Here is a 20366-nt window from a genome sequence, read left to right as displayed (position 1 = left end):
TTCTCATTTTTGTAGTTTTTACACACAAACTATAATAGATAGAGCAAAAACAGTAAAAAAGCAAAATTGTTCAGCACATTTAGATCTAAAAATCAGTCATCATGGCCACAATGTCAACAAAACACCTTACAGAAGTCATTTCCTCTGAATGTTGATTTTTATCCATTGTTGCGTTTTTGTCAAAACTTGAGGAGTTAGATAGAAACTTTAAAAAGTAAAAAAGATCAGCAAGGTCTACAAGTAAGTCAAAATGGTCAAATTGTCAAATAGTTCTCTGTCAGAAAAAGCTGTGTTAGGATTTGAGTATGGTTTGAGTATAGATGACCCCTAACCATCTTACTTTATTTATTTACAGTTAGCTAATAGTTCCCTGTCAGAAGAAGCTGTGTTAGGATTTGAGTATGGTATGAGTATAGATGATCCTAAAAGTCTAATTATATGGGAAGCACAGTTTGGAGACTTCTTCAATGGAGCACAGATTATGATAGATACATATATAGCTAGTGGAGAGTGTATGTATTATGTATATCAAAATTAACTGTTGTCTTTTATGGGTTGGAAATTGTTTTTTTCTTTTAGAAACTTTTTATATGACCGCAAAAAATTTTGCGGTCGTATATTGGTATCACGTCGTCGTCGATATTAATATATTAATTTTAGCCATGATTATGTATGTCATTTTCTATTTTAAGACTTTTATAATGTATTTAAATGGGTAATTATGGTTGCAAACTCCATTGGAAATGTGACCATATCTTGAGGGAAAGAATTTTTTTTTTTTTTTTGGAAAAGGGGGGGGGGGGGGGGGGGGGGGGGTAAAAAAGAAATTGTGAGGGGGGACAATTTATTCTCATTTCAGATTTCAGAAATTAAAAAGAAAAAAAAAAAAAATTTTTTTTTTTGGGGGGGGGGGGGGGAGGGGAGTCAATTCGCAACAGCATAGTGTATTGCACAAAAGCAAAAAATTGAATATAATTTCAAATCTTATAACCAATTCTAAGTTCTTTGACTACAGTTATTCTGTGTCAGAAACCTATTATGTGTCAAATATTTAATTACAATCCAAATTCAGACCTGTATCAAGCGCGAATATTGTGTCCATTTTTGCCCCAACTGTTCAGGGGTGGACCTCTGCGGTCATATCCAGCTGTGCTCGGCGAAGCAATTTATTTTTTATAATATAAAAATTTCAAGGTAGGACACATTAAAAACACAAATTCAATTTCCCATGATCCACCACATTGCTCCCTTTGTTAAACAAACTATAGATATTAGTTTTTTGGTGGATAAAAATTATTGTTTGGTGAAAATGGATCCACTCTAAAATGTTAACTGTTTACAAAACTTTGAATTTTTCGAAATCCCTAAGGATTTTTTACCCAAGGAATTTGATTACCTTAGCTGTATTAAGGAAAACCTTAAAGAATTTTGGGTCCTCAATGTTCTTCAACTTTGTACTGTATTTGGCCTTTTAACTTTTTAGCTCACCTGGCCCTTTTACCTGGCCCAAAAGGGCCAAGTGAGCTTTTCTCATCTCTTGGCGTCTGTCGTTGTCCGTCGTCCATTATCTTTTACAAAAATCTTCTCCTCTGAAACTACAGGGCCAAATTAAACCAAACTAAATCATCCTTAGGGTATCTAGTTTAAAAATGTATCCGACGACCCCGCCCATCAACCAAGATGGCAGCCATGGCTAAAAATAGAACATGGGGGTAAAATGCAGTTTTTGGCTTATATCTCTGAAACTAAAGCATTTAGTGCAAATCTGACATGGGGGTAAAAAATGTTCATAAGGTCAAGATCTATCTGCCCTGAAATTTTCAGACGCATCGATCAGACAACCTGTTGTTGGGTTGCAGCCCCTGAATTGGTAATTTTAAGAAAATTTTGCAGTTTTTGGTTATTATCTTGAATATTATAATAGATAGAGATAAACTGTAAAACAGCAAAATTGTTCAGCAAAGTAAGAGCTACAAATAAGTCAACATGACGAAAATTGTCAATTGACCCCATAAAGAGTTATTGCCCTTTAAAGTCAATTTTTCACAAGTTTTCGTAAATTTTGGTAATCTTTTACAAAAATGTTCTCCACTGAATCTACCGGGCCAAATTTAACCAAACTTGGCATAATTCATCCTTAGGGTATCTAGTATAAAAAATGTATCCTATGACCTCGCCCATCAACCAAGATGGCCGCCATTGCTAAAAATAGAACCTGGGGGTAAAATGCAGTTTTTGGCTTATATCTCTGAAACTAAAGCATTTAGAGCAAAACTGAGTAAAATGTTCATCAGGTCAAGATCTTGCTGCCCTGAAATTTTGAAACACATCAGACAACCTGTAGTTGGGTTTCTGCCCCTGAATTGGTAATTTTAAGGAAATTTTGCAGTTTTTGGTTATCTAGAATATTATAATAGATAGAGATAAACTGTAAACAGCAAAATTGTTCAGCAAAGTAAGATCTACAAATAAGTCAACATGACCCAAATTGTCAATTGACCCCATAAGGAGTTATTGACTTTGAAAGGTCAATTTTTCACAATTTTTCGTAAATTTTTGTAATCTTTTACAAAAATCTTCTCCTCTGAAACTACTGAGACAAATTTAACCAAAGTTGGCCACAATCATCCTAAGGGTATCTAGTTTTAAAAATGTGTCCAATGACCCCGCCTGCCAACTAACATGGCCGACATGGCTAGAAATAGAACATAGGGGTAAAATGCAAGTTTTGTCAATTTTTTGAAAACCGTTATGAATAGAGAAAATCTGACAGGGCGAAAATGTTCAGAATGTTGAGCTCTACCAACTGTCTATTTACGTCAAAATTGTCAGACCACTTTTTATAGGAGTTATTGCCCTTAAATGACAAATTTTACCATTTTTTTTCATTTTTGCCTATTATCTTGAAAACTATAATAGAGAAACATTAAAATGCAAAAATGATCAGCAAGACAAGTTCTACAAATAAGTTTGACATTGTCAAAATTGTCAGATTACTCCTTATGAGAGTTATTGCCCTTTGATGATGATTTTTACAATATTTTGCGTTTTTGCCTTATTTCTTAAAAATTATGATAGATAGATAGAAACTTAAATAGGCAAAAATGATCAGCAAGACAAGATGTACAATTAAGACAATATAGAGGAAATTGTCCGATCTACTAACAAGTCACATTTTGCTGATAAAGGTAGTTGGCTGTCACTCTTTATAGGAGTGATTGCCCAACCCCTTAAATAAGGATTTTTTTACCCTCTTTTGTGTTTTGAGCAAAAACTAAAGAAGATAGAGAGAAACTAAACAGACTAAATGATCAGCAATACAAGATCAACAAAACAGAGATTTTTCTTATGAATTCTATTCTTGTCTTCAATGTTGGAGAGTGTCCTTTGTTGAATATGTACATAGACCAAGATGAGCAGCACAGGCTCTTTAGAGCCTCTAGTTTGATTAGAGCATCACTGATGAGTTTTTTGTAGACAAAAAGACATCTGGCGTATAAAATTTAAGCCTGGTATCTATGATGAGTTTATTTCTAATCTATATGTAATACCAGTTGTAAGAAGGTATTACAAAGAAGGATCACTGAAAGTCAAACTCATTGATAGGTTTGAGATTGTTAATGAATTATCTTATCTTATTTTAGTGAAATGGTTATTACAGAGTGACTTAGTGATGTTATTACCACATGGAATGGATGGAGCAGGACCTGAACACTCATCATGTAAAATTGAAAGATTTCTACAGGTAATATTAAATGATTAAGGTCATTTATGTCAAAGGTCGAGGTTTGTAAAATGGTTATTACAGAGTGACTTAGTGATGTTATTACCACATGGTATGGATGGAGCAGGACCTGAACACTCATCATGTAAAATTGAAAGATTTCTACAGGTAATATCAAACGATCAGGGTCATGTATGTCAAAGGTCAAGGTTTGTAAAATGGTTATTACAGAGTGACTTAGTGATGTTATTACCACATGGCATGGATGGAGCAGGACCTGAACACTTATCATGTTAAATTGAAAGGTTTCTACAGGTACATTGTAATATCATAATATCAAGGTCATTTATATCAAAGGCTGATGTTTGTAAAACTAATGTTATCATATTTATTTTTTATCGAATACTTCTTGACAAAGTTATTATTGATGTTTTACATACTTAAACCACAGAATACTGTAAATTCAGAAATAAATGTATATATTGTGAATCTTCAAATGTTAACAGCAATGTGAATTTTATTTAACGTAAGGGAGATCAATCTTGTGATGAAATATGGACGATAACAATAAAATGAAACTAGTCAATTAAGCAATCTGTATCAAGTTGCATTTTTAGGTTAAGAATTATTTTGCTTTCCTGCTAACCTTTCAAAATCTCCATGGCCGACTTTGAGAGCATGAGTACCTAATGCTCCTTTTATATTGTCTTAAATGTTTTTGATCTACAACTATTTGTTTGAATGAGTATGAATGAGCTTAAATACCCTTTTAACTCATTTGAATGCCTGTTTTGAGGTGTTAAGTTTATATAATACATGTGAAGATTTTCAAAATTCAGGTCAACACCTCTCATGGGGAAATCCCCCAGAATCATGGAGGTTGGCAGGTCTGGTTTTGTAAAAAAAAAAAAAAAAATTCTAGAGAATTTGGGACAATTGAATTTTTGTAGTTATAATCTAAAAATTTATTAATTTCATCAATAAAAAAATATTTTGAAAGTTGTTTAAGTGTTTAAGAAAAATTGAAAATGGTCAAAAGAAATATATTTTGACCAAGTTATTGTTCCATTTTAATGAAAAAATGTAGTTTAAAGTTGTGCAGCAAAGCCTAACATATTTTCTTGTGTGATGCAAGATGGAGATAATTAGTTCAGTGTCATCTTGTTGTCCTGTTTTTAATTTGAAACAATTATTTACAGGCAACAGACAGTAGTGAACACAAAGTAGACGGAGACAATGTCAACCTTCAGGTCGTGAACGCTACAACTCCAGCTCAATACTTCCACCTTCTTAGACGTCAGGTGATTCGGAACTTCAGAAAACCTTTGGTTGTGGTAGCTCCTAAAACCATATTACGTTTACCTGCAGCAACTTCTACCTTAGAAGATATGTTACCTGGAAAAACATTCTTACCAGTGATTGGTGATAAGAAAGTTAAAGGTGACAAGGTTAAAAAGGTCATTTTCTGTAGTGGAAAACATTTTTATACATTGGACAAGGAGAGGGATTCCAGAAAGTTAGAAGATGTAGCCCTTGTGAGAATAGAGGTACTTATAATGTAGACTGTGAATGTCCTTTTTAGCTCACCGGAACCGAAGGGCCCCATGTGAGCTTATGCCATCACTTGGCGTTCGTCGTCATCGTCTGTTGTTGTTGTCCTCGTAAACTATTTCAAGAATCTTCTCCTCTGAAAATACTGGGCCTAATACTTCTAAACTTTAACTGCATGTTCCTTAGGGTAACTGGTTTATAAATTGTATCCGAAGTTTTGATCCATTAACAAACATGGCCATCATGTCTAAAAATAGAACTTAGGGTCAAATGCAGTTTTTGGCTTTTATCTCAAAAACTATAGCAGTTAGAGCAAAAATGACATGGAGTTAAAGTGATGAATAAGTCAAGATCACAGTTAGAGCAAAAATGACATGGAGTTAAAGTGATGAATAAGTCAAGATCTATCTGCTATGACCACCCATTGTAGGGTTACTGTCTGAAATAGTTTATTTTTATGAAATTTTACTGTTTTTGGTTATAATCTTTAATATTATAATAGATAGAGAGAAAGTGTAAAGTTGCAAAAATGTTCAGCTAAGTAGGATCTACAAATAAGTCAAAAGATCAAAATATTCAGTTGACTCCTTAAGGAGTTATTGCCCTTGAAACAATTTTTTTTTTACATTTTTTGTGAAAGACTAATTACTTTTTCAAAAATCTTCTTCTCTGAAACTACTTGGCTAAATACTTAAAAACTTTAATTGAATGTTCCTTAGGGTATCTAGTTTATAGATTGTATTCTGGGATTTGATCCATTCAAAAACATGGCGGCAGTTTCTAAAAATAGAACATAGGGGTCAAATGAAGTTTTTGGCTTTCATCTCAAAAATAAAGCAGTAAGAGCAAAACTGACATAGGTGAAAGTGTTAAACAGGTTTAGATCTACCTGTCAAGTAATTTTTAGAACAATAGGACAACTTATTGTTGGGTTACTGTCAAGAAATAGTTAGGAATTTTTAGGAAATTTTACAGTTTTGGGTTATGTATTATCTATAATATTATTATAGAAAGAGAGAAAGTGTAAATGACAAAATTGTTCAGCAAATTAAGATCTACAAATAAGTCAAATGCCTGAAACTGAAATTACAGGTGAGGGATATCAGGCTCTCATGAGCCTCTTGTACTTATGATACCAACTTTGTGGCTTGTGGGAAAATCTCTCCTTCACAATACTTTTATTGATTTTTGGTTTGCCAATTTGCTTATTAGTATGAAAATAATTAAGAGTAAATTCCATTTGAAACAGGTATTTTTATGCCCCTGCCATAGGCAGCGGGGGCATTAAGAGTTACCCTTGTCTGTCTTTCTGTCCGTCCTTCCGTCCATCTTTCCGTTAATCCCATTTTAGTTTCTGCACTTTTATTAAAGTTTGCCTCATGCAAATGTTAAGAAACTCGTGCACAATGCTAAGAACCAAAACTCACAGACAGAGTTTGAATTTTGGCAGTGAGTCACTTAACGTTCTAGAGTTATGCCCCTTTATAATTGGAAAGTTGCAAATTTTTCGTTTCCTCACTCTTAAGTTAAGTTTTCCTTATCCAAATTTTATGAAACTCATACTCAATGCTAAGAACCAAAAGTAGTAGATAGAGATCGAATTTGGGCAGTACGCTGCTTACTGTTCTAGAGTTATGACCCTTTATAACTGGGAAAATTGCTAATTTTTTGGTTTCCACACTCTAAGTTAAGTTTGTCTCATCCAAAAATTTTATGAAACTCATACACAATGCTATGAACCACAACACACAGACAGAGTTCCATTTTGGGTTATACATCATTTACCGCTCCAGAGCTATGCTCCTTTTTAACTTGGAAAATTGCAAAGCTTGAGGGGGGCTTTCGAGTCCTCAGACACATTCTTCTTTTATTATTCAATGAAAAAAAAAAGAAATGTGGTATGATTGCCAATGAGACGTCTACCCACCAAAGACCAGAGGACAAGAATGTAAACAATGCTATGTTTATGTTGCTAATTTTAGTGTGTACAGACCTGAGTACTATCTATAGGATACACCTACAGTGGTATAGGGGCATAATGTTTTTTTAGTTTGTGCAACAGTTAGGTTAAAGTAGTGTATTATGAAGTTTCACTGAACATGAACACGATAGGGGGGGGGGGGGGGGGCGATGTCACATGGACGCATATTCTTGTTTCTTAGATATATCTTTAAAAGAGATCAAGTATAATATTCTAGGAAAAACCACTTAATAAAATAATTTAGTTTTTGTATTTATAATTTATACATTGTAGAGTCTATGTCCATTCCCAGCAGGGGAGATTCAACAAGAAGTAACCAAATATCCTAATGCTACAGGTATTTTTTAGTTATTACATCTGTCATTTTAACTTCCATAATGTTAAAGAAGGTAGAGGAAAAATTATTAGTGGTCATAATCAAACAGGTTCAACAAGATAAATTTATTTAAAAAGGTTCTGCCAGAGCTGCATTAAATTCAGTAGCTTACAATTTTTCTAAATAATTCTTTGAAAGACTTTGTCTAACAATCTAAATAGAATCCAACATGTGTAAGTAAATATTTTGTATGTCCATGAATGATCTGAAAATTACATGTTAAAGTTGAATAAACTTGGAAAATCAGAAGTTATTTACCGTGTAAAGAGACGATAGAAATTAGGCATCATCAAAATAATTATATATTGTCACCTTATTCAGGTTCATAATTTTTTTTTTCAAGTATATATCAAAAAGGTTTTAAGTAAAATGGCCAAAAATTGAAGATAAATCCTTTCTCCTTATATTTTTCTCAAAGTAACAATTCTGGCATGTTTGGTATGAGGGTAGGAATGCGGTACCCCACATGATGAATGATGGTAAAATATTTGTTAGAATAACATTTACAATGAACATTTTACTCCATTTGACGCTAATGGTAGCTACAAAATGAGATTTGACGCTTGATGATAAAGGGAATTTCTACCCTCTGGTATGTCAATGATGTAGAAGTTATATATTAAACATTAACCTTTGCCCTATAGTTCTGTGTGAATCTGTTAAGTCAAATACATGATTTTGAGGATGTTAATCTGATTTATTTGTGGCCTTTTTTAACAGCTTTTAGCATCAAATGAAAAACTAAGATAATTATATCAAAACTGCCATGGAGGTATACTATTTATGTTGATCATTAGACATCAAACAATACATATTTGTTTTTTTGTAAATTGTTTTGTTGTAAAAAATTTGGTGTATTTACTGTCTTCTGATTGGTTAAAAGTGTTACCTTTATTTTCAATGTTGTTAATTTTTATGGCGACACGCCCACTCTGACGTTGTGTATTCATACGCCAACATGTGTGTACGTTGTTATTGTTAATATAAATAATATAAAAAGCTCTTTGAGCCTTATTTTTGATAGAGATTTATTTATAATGAATGGCTATTATTTATTTTGAATTTATTGAACCATAAAATTAATTTTTGACTCTTTACATTTTACATAATCCGCTTCACGGATTATTCAATGTGAAGAGTAAAAAATTAATTTTATGGTTCAATAAATTCAAAATAAATAATAGCCATTCATTAAATAAATTAGGCCGTTAGTGTTCTCATTTGAATTGTTTCGTATTTTTCATGTCGGGGCCTTTAATAGCTGACTATACTATATGGGTTTTTCTCATTGTTGAAGGACGTACAGTTGCCTAAAATTGCTCACATCCACTTTATTTGAACTTAAGTGGATAAGTATCTCATTGGCAATCATACCACATCTCATTTTTATGCCATTTCTGACCTCAAATTGAGTATTTTTACAGTCAACAGTTTAGATTCATTGATCGATGGCTACTTTACAATGCATCAAAACAGAAGGTCATATCCTGGCGAGCTAACAGTTAGAAGAATATTCCATAGTATTTCAAGCAAGAAATTTTGTTTACCAGGATATTCATTGTTGTATTTCAGATTTCCTTTGGAGTCAGGAAGAACACAGGAATATGGGAGCATGGACATTTGTCTCTCCAAGATTTAACAATTTAGTTGGATGCAAGGTATGGTTTTAAAATTTATCTTTATACAATGACCTATAATGGTTTACTTTTACAAATTGTGACTTGGATGGAGAGTTGTCTCATTGGCACTCATACCACATCTTCTTATATCTATTTAAGAAATACTTCTGAATCATTTCATATAATAAAAAAAAACGACAAACATATTGGGTTAAAAAAATAAAGTGAAAGTGAAAAAAACCTTATTTATAAGAAACATTGATTAGCTTTAACTGGGTGAGAAAATGTCTGGATTTTTCTTGCACCTTCCACGAAATGGTCATTGCATTTTATATTACTTTTGTCTGTTACTTAGAATCACAACCCCTGTTTACTTTTTTATGCCTAGAAATTCTGTGCCATATATATATTTTTTTCAATTACATTAAAATTAATTACAAATCATACAATGTTTTTTTTTCATTTTGGTTTCCAACAGAATTTCAGTTTTTCTTCACATATTACATATTATTAGCTGTTAGTATGAACAACGGACCAAAAAAAAAAAAAAAAAAAAAAAAAAAAAAATAAATAGAGAATAATGGTCATAAAGGGGTGCTAAAATATAAAGAAAAGTGAATTATGAACAAAAAAAGAAGACTTAGAGAAAAATGTGGAAAAAATAACGAATAAAGAAATAAAAAAAACCTCCATCACGACCCTCTTTTTATTTCACTTATATACAGGAATTTACTTACTAAAATTGTTTTCATTCTATTGTAGTTACAGTATGTTGGAAGAGATCATTTAGGTTCTCCTGCTACAGGTATTGGTGAAGTACATAGACAAGAAAGTATACAAATCATCGAAGATACATTTAGTTAAGGAACAATATATATATATATATGTTAAGATAATGTTCAGCATTAATGTATATATGAAATTATTTGTGTACACATGTGCAAGTGTTTTAATTGACCATTGTACTAAAATTACCGGTGTATACATTACATCACAGCTCATAAATAGACAGAGCTTTAATTTTACCAAACAGTAATATTATTCTTAATTCAGTGACGAAAATTTTATAATTTAGAAATAGCATATTCTAGTCCACGAAGTATTTGCCACTGTATATTAAGAATCAATCAATCGGCAATCAGGCAGTCCTACCTAGTCTATATATTTAATTCATATCAGAATGAACCCATAGTTATCATGAATGTTTATAATTTTGTTTTTAAGCTTTTTTCAGTTTTAAGTCAGTATAAATGTTTTAACTTTGATCTCATTTAAGTATATTTTTTTCAAATTATATTAATAATTTTGTTCTAGTTTTCTGTTGTTAAATTGATACCTGTGAATAATATATTAGAATGAGTTATTTTAAAAAAAAATATTACAACTCTATTGCATTCACCTTAAGCTTGTCAAATTACCAGTTCTTCCGTTCATTCAACAAATATTTCTTATATTTTTCCAAGTAGTACTGATAACTTATCATTTAGTCAGCAACTTAACAGTGATGGCTTGTAATGTGTGAGTACTTTTCTGATCTGTCAGACACCATCTAGTTTATGTTTGTCAATACCTTTTACTTTGAATTTTTCAATATGTTATATGACCTTAAAAATATTTGTCACAAATTTCTCCAGATGATTTTATATTTGGGCACCAGCTTGGCAGTTTTGAGTTGTACTGTAGGATTTTTTTTTTTTGGTTCTGCCAGACACCTTTTGCAAGCTTTCAGATTCTTTAAAAATTACAATTGCGGGTATGCTTAGCATGATGTGCATTCTTGATTTTTTTTTCATTCATTGCAGCCAGCTACTTCCTGTTTGTCAATAAATTGAAATTATACAACACTCATTGTACAAGGAAAATTTATATCAAACTTTTCTTGGCTTCAATTAAATGGAATGATCAGTTATACTTTGAATTCAGTATTCATTTTACCTCTATCAATTGGATGCAAAGATGTATTTCTGGATTGGAGTTTGATTTGTTTCATAATAAGCTCAAAAACATTTGACAAGACTTATGGTTAAAGACTTATCAGAATTTTAAGCCTCATCTGTGATCATAGAAGAAAATGAAGTCTGTAACCTTGTATTTCAATCCATAGTTCTTCTATAAGGATTTGATGTTGCTTTGAAATTGTCTTCCTATTTGACAACCTGTTATGGAGTTTATTATATAGTAAGATTTCACCAGTTATATTTGTAAAACAATCATTACTTTCACAAGTCTCAAAAACTTCTGTAACTAGTAATCTATGAATATCACAGAGTATTGCTTAAGTGTATAATAAAAACTGTCCTGATGTAGCTGTACAACCTGAGTTAGATCATAGTTGGAAGACCTGCCAGGAATATTGAAGATAAAGTACGGCAAAAGAAGCACTGTATTGGGGTATTTGATGTATTGATTTGTAAGTTTTGTTATCTAATCAAGTGTTTATTTTGTACTTTGAAAAAGTTGTTAGTGGTTTGCTCTGTAATATTGTATTTGTATCATATTAATCAGCTGTGATATTTTGTCTAATACTGAACTTTAATAAAAAAAAAAGTAAACAGGGTGTTTGCATCATTAATGTTTTATGCCCTAAAGTCAGTTACATGACTCTTTTTTTAAAAATGCATTTAAAAAATTCTCCTACGGAATATGAGAGCTTTTTTGGAGTAATACCTCTCGAGAACTTTAACATAGATAATTATTAAAGAAATTATCAAAAATTGTTTTACCGATACCTGTATATTTTAATTAGCGATAACCAATAGTATATGTATGCTCAGTATAATGTTTCATGTCAATTAATGATAATATTTCAGACTGGTTCCACATCCTTGTCTGGATTTAGCTATCATTAAGGTCCTTTTTGGTTTTTATCAGATCTGCGACTTTTGTGCTAGGTTTTTGATTGTCAAATATTTTGGCCTGGAGCACCACTGAAGAGACATTAGTTGTCAAAATGTACATTTGGTGCAGTAAACTTGGTACTGTAAATGTTATTCCAATAAAGCTGATAAGACAAGATCTGAATGTCAGCAAAGCTAAACAAAATTTAAAAAAAAAAAAGCCAGACAAGCTACAGGTGTAAATCAATATTCTGTTAAAAGGCATTTTGCCCCCAGCAAATAAAATGATCTTCCCCGCACAACTATTCATACTATGCATAATTATCTCCACCCACTAGACTAAACTTTGGTTTTTTTGTTGTTTATATTGTTATGTCTAGGCTTACTATATGTTATCGGTTTTTCTCATTGTTGAAAGTCGTATGGTAACCTATAGTTTCTTGCATCCACATCATTTATACTGAGGTGTATAATTTCTCATTGGCAAGCGTATTATATCTCCTTATTTTGATTTCCATATGGAGAATGTAATACTATTAGTAAGTTACAACAGTGTGCTAGTGACCTAATACAATATATATGGGGTCAGTAAATTCCACATGGGGTGAGACCGAAGCTGGTCAAGTTCAGAGCAATTCAGAAAGATACAAAACGAATAAAAATCGCCATCTTCTCATGATCATTTATGTCTGAATCAGAAGATTCAGCACGAACATTGTCAGGGTGAACTACAGGATGTTTTACTTTATGTGAGAATGGTGGTAATTCTAAACGTTGCAAGCTTTGATTAGACTAGGTTAAACTTAACCCTATAACTCCTTCACGTGCGGTTTTGAGGGATGTTTTTTTATCTTTCCAGACACATTTTTGCTTTCCCATTGTTGGTTTTGGGGAAATACTATATGTGTTCTGCTTTTCTTTGTGTGATGAGTGAATAACAGTTTAATGGTCTGTTTTAAATTCAAAGTCTCAATTTTCATCTGCTTGTCATACACAGAAACATGTACCTGATTATAATGCAAAATTACATCTGAGAGATATCTATCCCTTGAAATTTCAAATTCAATTACATTTTTTACAACTTTGCTAGAAGTACCAGGTGGAAATTAAAAAATCCTTCTATAATCGGGCATCAACATCTGATTCTGTTTGAATGTGAGATTCATCAGTCAGAATAACGATTCTAGTATAATTCATATCTACCGCTTGTTATTTTAAAGATAGAAACTTATACACCTCGAACTTCTTCGTAGAAGAGAGACGAAATATACCAAAGTGATACTAGTATTCAAACTCATAAGGCGAAAACAAATTGACAATGCCATCGCAAAAAGTAAAAAAAAAAAACAACGAAAAGACAGTACACAACAACAAACATTTAGACTAAGCAACACGAACCCCACCAAAAATTGGGGGTGATCTCATGTTCTCCTGAAGGGTAAGCAGATCACATGTTGCACCCGTTGTGTAGCTTATGTGAGTACTAATCCGGTGATAAGTCTAATTCGGTAGGTCACGTTCGAGGACAAGAGGACGGGATTGTGCTAACAACAATTGGAATATATCAATCGTTATTTGTGAAACAGATATTCCATAACGGTCAACCAACTCGTCATAGCGTCCGTAAATTAGCAAAGAGATGATTTCTTGTTAAATAGCTTCTTTGTTAGCTGCAACTCACTATCAAGGAAATCATATGATAGGAAACGCATACTCTAGAATAACGTATTAATTTGGAGATGCATTCTCCATATACAAGTGCTGCTGGAATGTTGCTACATAGAAATGGTAAGTTCACAATTGGAAAGCTGAAATCATCACTTTTGTCGTAAAGTCTTTTTCTCAACCTACCTTCATTGTCAATTTATAGATGTAAGTCAATATATGAGGCAAACAAAACTGTGACTGAATATTAATCATTATACTTGTTATCAAATTGTAAGCCAACACTTACCAATCGCATTCCAGCTTTCTAATAGTTCATGATGATTGAGATAAAGAGAATAATGAATAAATCGATATTAATCATTCCCATTCCACCATTTGTTATATCTGGTCTTTCTTTTTGGACAACTTTCCCATTTCATATAAAATTCCAAATAATATTGTTTATTTCTTTTGAATACTTTTCAAGACTATCCCTCAGTTTAAAGCAAGTGTGACAAATATGCATATAAGTAATACACTATTATTTTTACAACAATCATTTTTTCATATCTTCTTTTAATGAACACTAGTGCTTGAGGATGATTGTGTGAGTGATGATAGAAAGGCATTCCACAAAGAAGACCCTAAATATATGAATGATTTTTTTATAACTCTTATTTGGGTTCTGATTCTTGCAATCTTTTGTAAGCTGTTTTCCTTAAACAATATTCATTATTTTCAGACATTTCTTTACATTTTTGACTAAGATATAAGAAGGCTTTATAATTGATGCATTTATGCGTCAAAACAGATTGATGGTATCGGATTATGTTATCTATTGTCATCTCCCAAGCTGTTTAAACAGTGGTGCTGAGGCTGAATATGGATCACCATCTGAAATAAGTCTTGTAGCCCTTTTATGAAATCTAATTATTCTCACTAAGTAATTTTAAGCACATTCACTTCAAACAACAATCAATCAGTTGAAAAATACTAACATTATAAAATATTTTTTGGAACCAATATTTAAAAATTTCTGAATTTAGTAAATAATGTTCATCTATTTCATCTAGACTATTTACTTTTTATTAGTCTAAGTGAAATAGATGAACAAAGGTTATTTATATGCCCTGCACATGAGAGATAAGGGTCAATTCTAATATCTAGGTTTCTCACTCAATAATTAATGAAGAACATTTGTTCTAAATTTTTAGAACCAGTTCTTCTTGCTTTAAACACAGTCTTTTATCTTGTACTTAGTTACCACAATGCACTTAGCAGAATTTATGAACATCTTATTTTCTTAACACTTTTTGTCAACACACTAGAAATCATTTTGTACTTTTATTTGGGTATCAGCAATACACTTTCCCTGATGTATGCATGTTGATTTGTCTACAAAGAAGTCTCTTAAAATTCACAATTTTAGATTTTATAAATAAAAGCTGTTTGGTAATGATCACGTCTATCCTCATTCTCAACACTTGCTTTCTTTATTTTACTTGACACAATCAGCATTCCTGTTTCTCTGTGTATGTCTATATTTACAGGAAAAATGATTCCATCAGCCTCTGTCAGTATTGTCTTACAGGTTTGACCATCTGGTGATACTACCACTATTCTGTTGTTGTTACGAGAAGCTATATAAACAAAGCCATTCTTGTCTAATGTAAGTCCTACTGGGCTGGCAATGTCTCGGTGCTGAAAAGTCCAGAGACGTTCTCCAGTTTTTTTTGTAGCAGCAGACTTTGTTTTCAGAGAAAATGGTACCATAGATATTACCTTCAAATAATGATATATGTGTTGCTCCTACTCCTTCTAAGATTGTTTGAGACATATCATTCAGAATAACAATAGTACTTGTCTCTTTGCTGTTGATGACCAATATTTTACCATCACTTGCTACTCCATTACAAGGATGAGAAAGTTTAATTGTTTGAATAATTTGATTCTTTTCTACATCCACCAATACCGTCTTGTTGTTAAGTCCTAATGCGACAGCACCTGTATTATTTGTGACATAGCAAGAACCATAAGGATATTCTGTGAATGTAATTACTTTTCTTTCAAAGATGCCGTTATTACCAAATAGCAGGAGGACATGCCTTTCATAATTGATATAGTCATTAAAAGCTAGCTATTTTCCATCAGGTAATATCCTACAACCACGTACACCCAATGGTTCTAGAATTGTCAGAGTTCTTAACATTGATGGGTTAATTTCTTCATTTCCAGCAACAGTTGGAACTAAGTTCTGTGCTTGATCTTTTTCTTCCGGCCTTCATTTGAAGAGTTGATTGGCTGGTATTGATATTAATATCACCAAACGATTTGACATCTTGTAAAAATGATTGCAGGGCAGATGAAATGGTTACCTCTAAGTTCTTTTCCTCCAAATTTTCTCCACTTTTTAATTCATCTATATATTTTGCTGCTTTGGATGTAGTTTTCTCAATTTCTCTCAGACCAACATACGTTTGTAGCTCAGTTGCATATTGTGTCATTTTTGAAAATTCACTTTGCAATTGGCTTATCTGATTGTCTTGTTTTTTTCAGCTGTTGTAGTAAAGTGTTCATCTTAGATTTTATCTGTGATTGCTTTGATTCTATGTCATCAAGAATTTTTTGTTCTAATTTGTTTAAGAAATCATCAATCGACTTCCTCATAGATCGAATTTGCTCAGCAGCTTTTGTTTTCTGACTATTGCTTGTTTTAATCCGGTTGTTCAAATATTTTATAATCTCCTCTAAGTTTTCCTTCACATTCTTCAAATCTTGCTCAAAAAGTTGAACTGAAGCAGATGATTTTACTTGACCTAGGATATGTGACAGTGGTTTTATTTCTTGACATTTTTTGTGTTTATCGGTGATGCATGTTACACAGCAGGGACAGTCGTGGAAAGAACAGTAAAGTTCAAACTTCTTCTTGTGGTCTCGGCGCTGGCTACTTATTTCAAGCATAAATATTGGTAATTTATGGCAGTCTTTAGGAGGCATGGTGTTATGGTCTTTCGATGTTCTTGGTTTTGTGGGATGTTTTGCACAGTCCGAACAAAGGAACACCTCACATTCTATACACCATGTGACTGCTTCTGTAGATGTTCCATTATCATCATAACAGAGGGTACAAAAGTCCTTATCTGAAGAGGCCATATTCTCTCTTTATTTCTGAAATTTAGAGTAGAAAAAAAACTTATTTTGAAAAATATTAAACGATCAATGCAAACTGCACTATCACCAAGAATCAACTTGATCAAGGGAGAAAACACAATAACATAATAACATGTGATAAGATTACATATAGCATGATTTTTAGAATAGCTGACTTATAATGGCTATTTTCAGATCTGCTGAGGATTATAAAATTTGACACTCTGAACAAATCCTTAAAAGACATAACCATGTCTACTTATGGATTCTTTGAATAAACATATTCTTATTCATATGAGACAGCCTTTATATAGAACAACATGAAGCTAGCATTATCCTTTAACTTCACATTCTGATAAAAAGATAATGACCTCTCACTAAATAATTCAAAATTTTTGACAATTTTGAATGCATCTATCCTATCAAACTTGAAATAACGGATACTATACAGACATAGATAAGTTTTTCTCATATCTTGACCCTACATATAGAGTATATATCTCTCAGTTGATATGATATTCCAGGGCTCGTTTTTCATATCATAATTTTCTCGATCGAGCGTTGCTTCTTACAATCAAGCTATTAGACCAAGCGTGTTCCAATTGCTGTAGTTGAATTCATCCCTTTCAACATTTAAAAGTTTAATTGAGATGCAAATGGTTTTTATTTTTACAAGTATGACATCAAATGTCATTTCGTTTGACATGCTTAATTATTCAGAGATTGCCTGGACATAAAGTATCAGTCTTTAAATATGCTAAATCAGACAGTGCAAACAAGAAAAAAATACTAGATTCTAAAGAGAACCTTTTTAAGTGAGAAAGGCAGAAATGAGGAACAAGATGGCCGCCCCTCCTGTTTTGGCCACAAAATTGTGTTTGTTTTATCTAACTGTTTCCAGTTGTGCCTCCTTTTCTAGGCAAGGTTTTTCATAATATTGAACAATCATTTTTAATCACTTCGGCTGTCATTTTTGTCCCTCCTATGCCATAGTTGCAGTTGATTACTATCCTGCGGCGTCGGCGTCGGCGATGTAAACTATTTGTATAAAGTATTATATTTTAGAAGGTAGAAGACTTGGATGCTTCATACCTTGTATGCAGATACCTCATGTTTCGGTCTGTCATTTGTTCCTTGTCCTTGACCTTGACCTCAAATTTATGGTTCAGCGACTGTTTGAAAAAAATGATGTTTTTTGTCATGTGAATTTCTCACTTATTATGAAATTTATGATAACTTTATTTGATATATGGGTTCCTTGCAATGTTTTTGTGTCAGACAGGGTTCACCTGACCTTGACCTCATTATATTGATCAGTGATTAAGGTTAAAATAACGTGATAAGGTCCGTTTCTCAGATACTATAAACCGTAGGTCAACTATATGCGGTGTATGCAATGATTGTCAGAAGGTACATATCAGTCTGGCAGATTTCATCTGACCTTGACCTTTTCATGGTTCATTGATCAATGTTAAGTTTTTGTGTTTTGGTAAGTTTTTGAATTACTATAATCAATATGTCCATTACATTTATGTATTGAATAATTGTACGGTGTACATGTCTGTCTGACAGGATTTATATGACCTTCACTTCATTTTCATGGATCTTTAAAAATGTTAAGACTATGGGGTACTTGTACATGTTGTAGGAAAACCTTTATCTTTAAGACTTTCAACATCAAGTCAATGGTCGGTAAAGCAGGCGAGACATTTCAGTGTGTGCACTCTTGTAACTTTAATTACTTTCATTGTTTTAGCAATAAAGGGCCTTAATTAACTCCTGAACGATAAAAGTGAAAATGATCAATATTGAACTCCAGAAGCTTGAATACTTTTACTAATCTTTTCTGTTGTTGAAAATCATATGTTGTCCTGCAGAGGTCTTCTATTTTTGTGTTTTTGAATTGCTGTCATTTAATTATACCCCTAATCTCAAAAGATATTCTTACCTCGATAATTGTGATTTATGGTGCTCTGGAAAAGTAATTTCTACAGAGAAGCAAAATGTCCAATAACTGGTACAATTACCTTGGATTGTTAATTTATATATATACATAGAAAGATAACTGGCTAACATTTGAATAGTTGGACATATTTGAATTTAAAATACTTTTGATAGCTTTCGATTTGAGTGTTTTTAAGATTAAATTCTTGTGATGTTATGCGAGTGCTAGTGACAGAGAGTCATTTAAAACTGCTGATAAACACAGAAACAATGTAAAGCTGACGTTTACTTCAAATTTTATTTGAGAAAAATTTGCTTTATTCATATTTACTTATTTGCCGGTCAATTTTGCTTTTTAAGGTTTAGTTCCTTCAATTCATGATAGTTTTCAAGATTAAACTTCCATATATTCAAATGGTTCAATTTATTTAATATTCTATGACCAGTCTTTTAGCTCACCTAGCCATCACTTGACACCAAATATCTGCCGTCGTTGTCCGTCGTCTGTTAACATTTTTACAACGATCATCTCTGAAACTACTGGGCCAAATTAAACCAACCTTTGAACTTTTCTCATCACTTGAATAAACTGAGGTTTGTCTATTATCTTGCAAATCGCTATGAATAGCGAAAATGTGAGGGGGGGATGTCAGAAATGTTCAGAATGTTGCGATCTACCGGCTGTATTTAAATCAAAATTGTCAGTCGACTTTTTTATAGGAGTTATTGCCCTTAAAAGTCAAATTTTCCCTTTTTTCATTTTTGCATATTATTATGAAAACTATAACAGATAGAGAGAAAATGTTTTCAGGAAAAGTGATCAGCAAGACAAGATCTACAAAAAAGTATATGTGGGTGAATCGTCAGATCATTATTGAAGTCATTGCCCTTTAATGATGATTTTTAACATTTTTTTGGCATTTTTGCCTAATATCTTCTCCAAAACTTTGAGGCCAAATTCTATCAAACTTGGCCACAATCATTTTTGGGGTATACTTTTTAGAAAATGTGTTCTATGGCCCCATCTTCCACCCAAGATGACTGACATGGCTATAATTAGAAGATAGGGGTAAACTGCAAGTTTTGTCATTTATCCTGAAAACTGCTATGAATAGAGAATATCTAGCAGGGTCAGAAATGTTGAGAATGTTGAGATCTACCTGCTGTCCATTTATGCCAAAACTGTCTGACGGTTTTTTATTGGAGTTATTGCCCTTAAATGTCTTTTTTTTATTTTTTTTTATTTTTGTCTATTATCTTGAAAATCATAATGTTACAAAGAAACTTTTATTAAGAAAAATGATAAGCAATAGAAGATCTACAAATTAGTTAACATGGCTGTAATCGTCAGACGACTCTTTATTGGAGTTATTGCTCTTTAATGACAATTTTTACCTAATATCATAAAAAAACTATAAAGGATAGATAGAAACTTTAAAAAAGAAAAAAATTAGCAGGACAAGATAAACAAATAAGTCAATATGATTAAAATCGTCAGTCTTTAGAGCCTCTAGTTGTTTATTTTTTTGAAAACCGC

General features: G+C 32.3%; 1 protein-coding gene across 3 annotated transcripts in view; it reads left to right on the top strand.

The window, feature by feature from the left end:
- The window catches only part of LOC127699108 (2-oxoadipate dehydrogenase complex component E1-like), a 170699-nt gene that overhangs the window by 61743 nt on the left and 88590 nt on the right, over nucleotides 1-20366 (top strand). The window contains exons 17-22 of one of the 3 annotated variants that reach the window (XM_052202846.1): nucleotides 356-512; nucleotides 3645-3745; nucleotides 4924-5271; nucleotides 7530-7593; nucleotides 9205-9290; nucleotides 10014-11808. In XM_052202846.1, the coding sequence (XP_052058806.1) occupies nucleotides 356-512; nucleotides 3645-3745; nucleotides 4924-5271; nucleotides 7530-7593; nucleotides 9205-9290; nucleotides 10014-10115 (858 nt within the window). In that variant the 3' untranslated portion in view covers nucleotides 10116-11808. Of the gene's footprint in view, nucleotides 1-355; nucleotides 513-3644; nucleotides 3746-4923; nucleotides 5272-7529; nucleotides 7594-9204; nucleotides 9291-10013; nucleotides 11809-20366 lie in introns of those variants that run through there. The other 2 variants (XM_052202847.1, XM_052202848.1) reach the window with 2 other exon arrangements.

The sequence above is a fragment of the Mytilus californianus genome, unplaced genomic scaffold (genome assembly GCF_021869535.1).
Source record: "Mytilus californianus isolate M0D057914Y unplaced genomic scaffold, xbMytCali1.0.p SCAF_4, whole genome shotgun sequence".
Classification (NCBI taxonomy): domain Eukaryota; kingdom Metazoa; phylum Mollusca; class Bivalvia; order Mytilida; family Mytilidae; genus Mytilus; species Mytilus californianus.
Note: the sequence above shows the minus strand (reverse complement) of the source record. Positions and strands in the feature narration are given on the sequence as shown.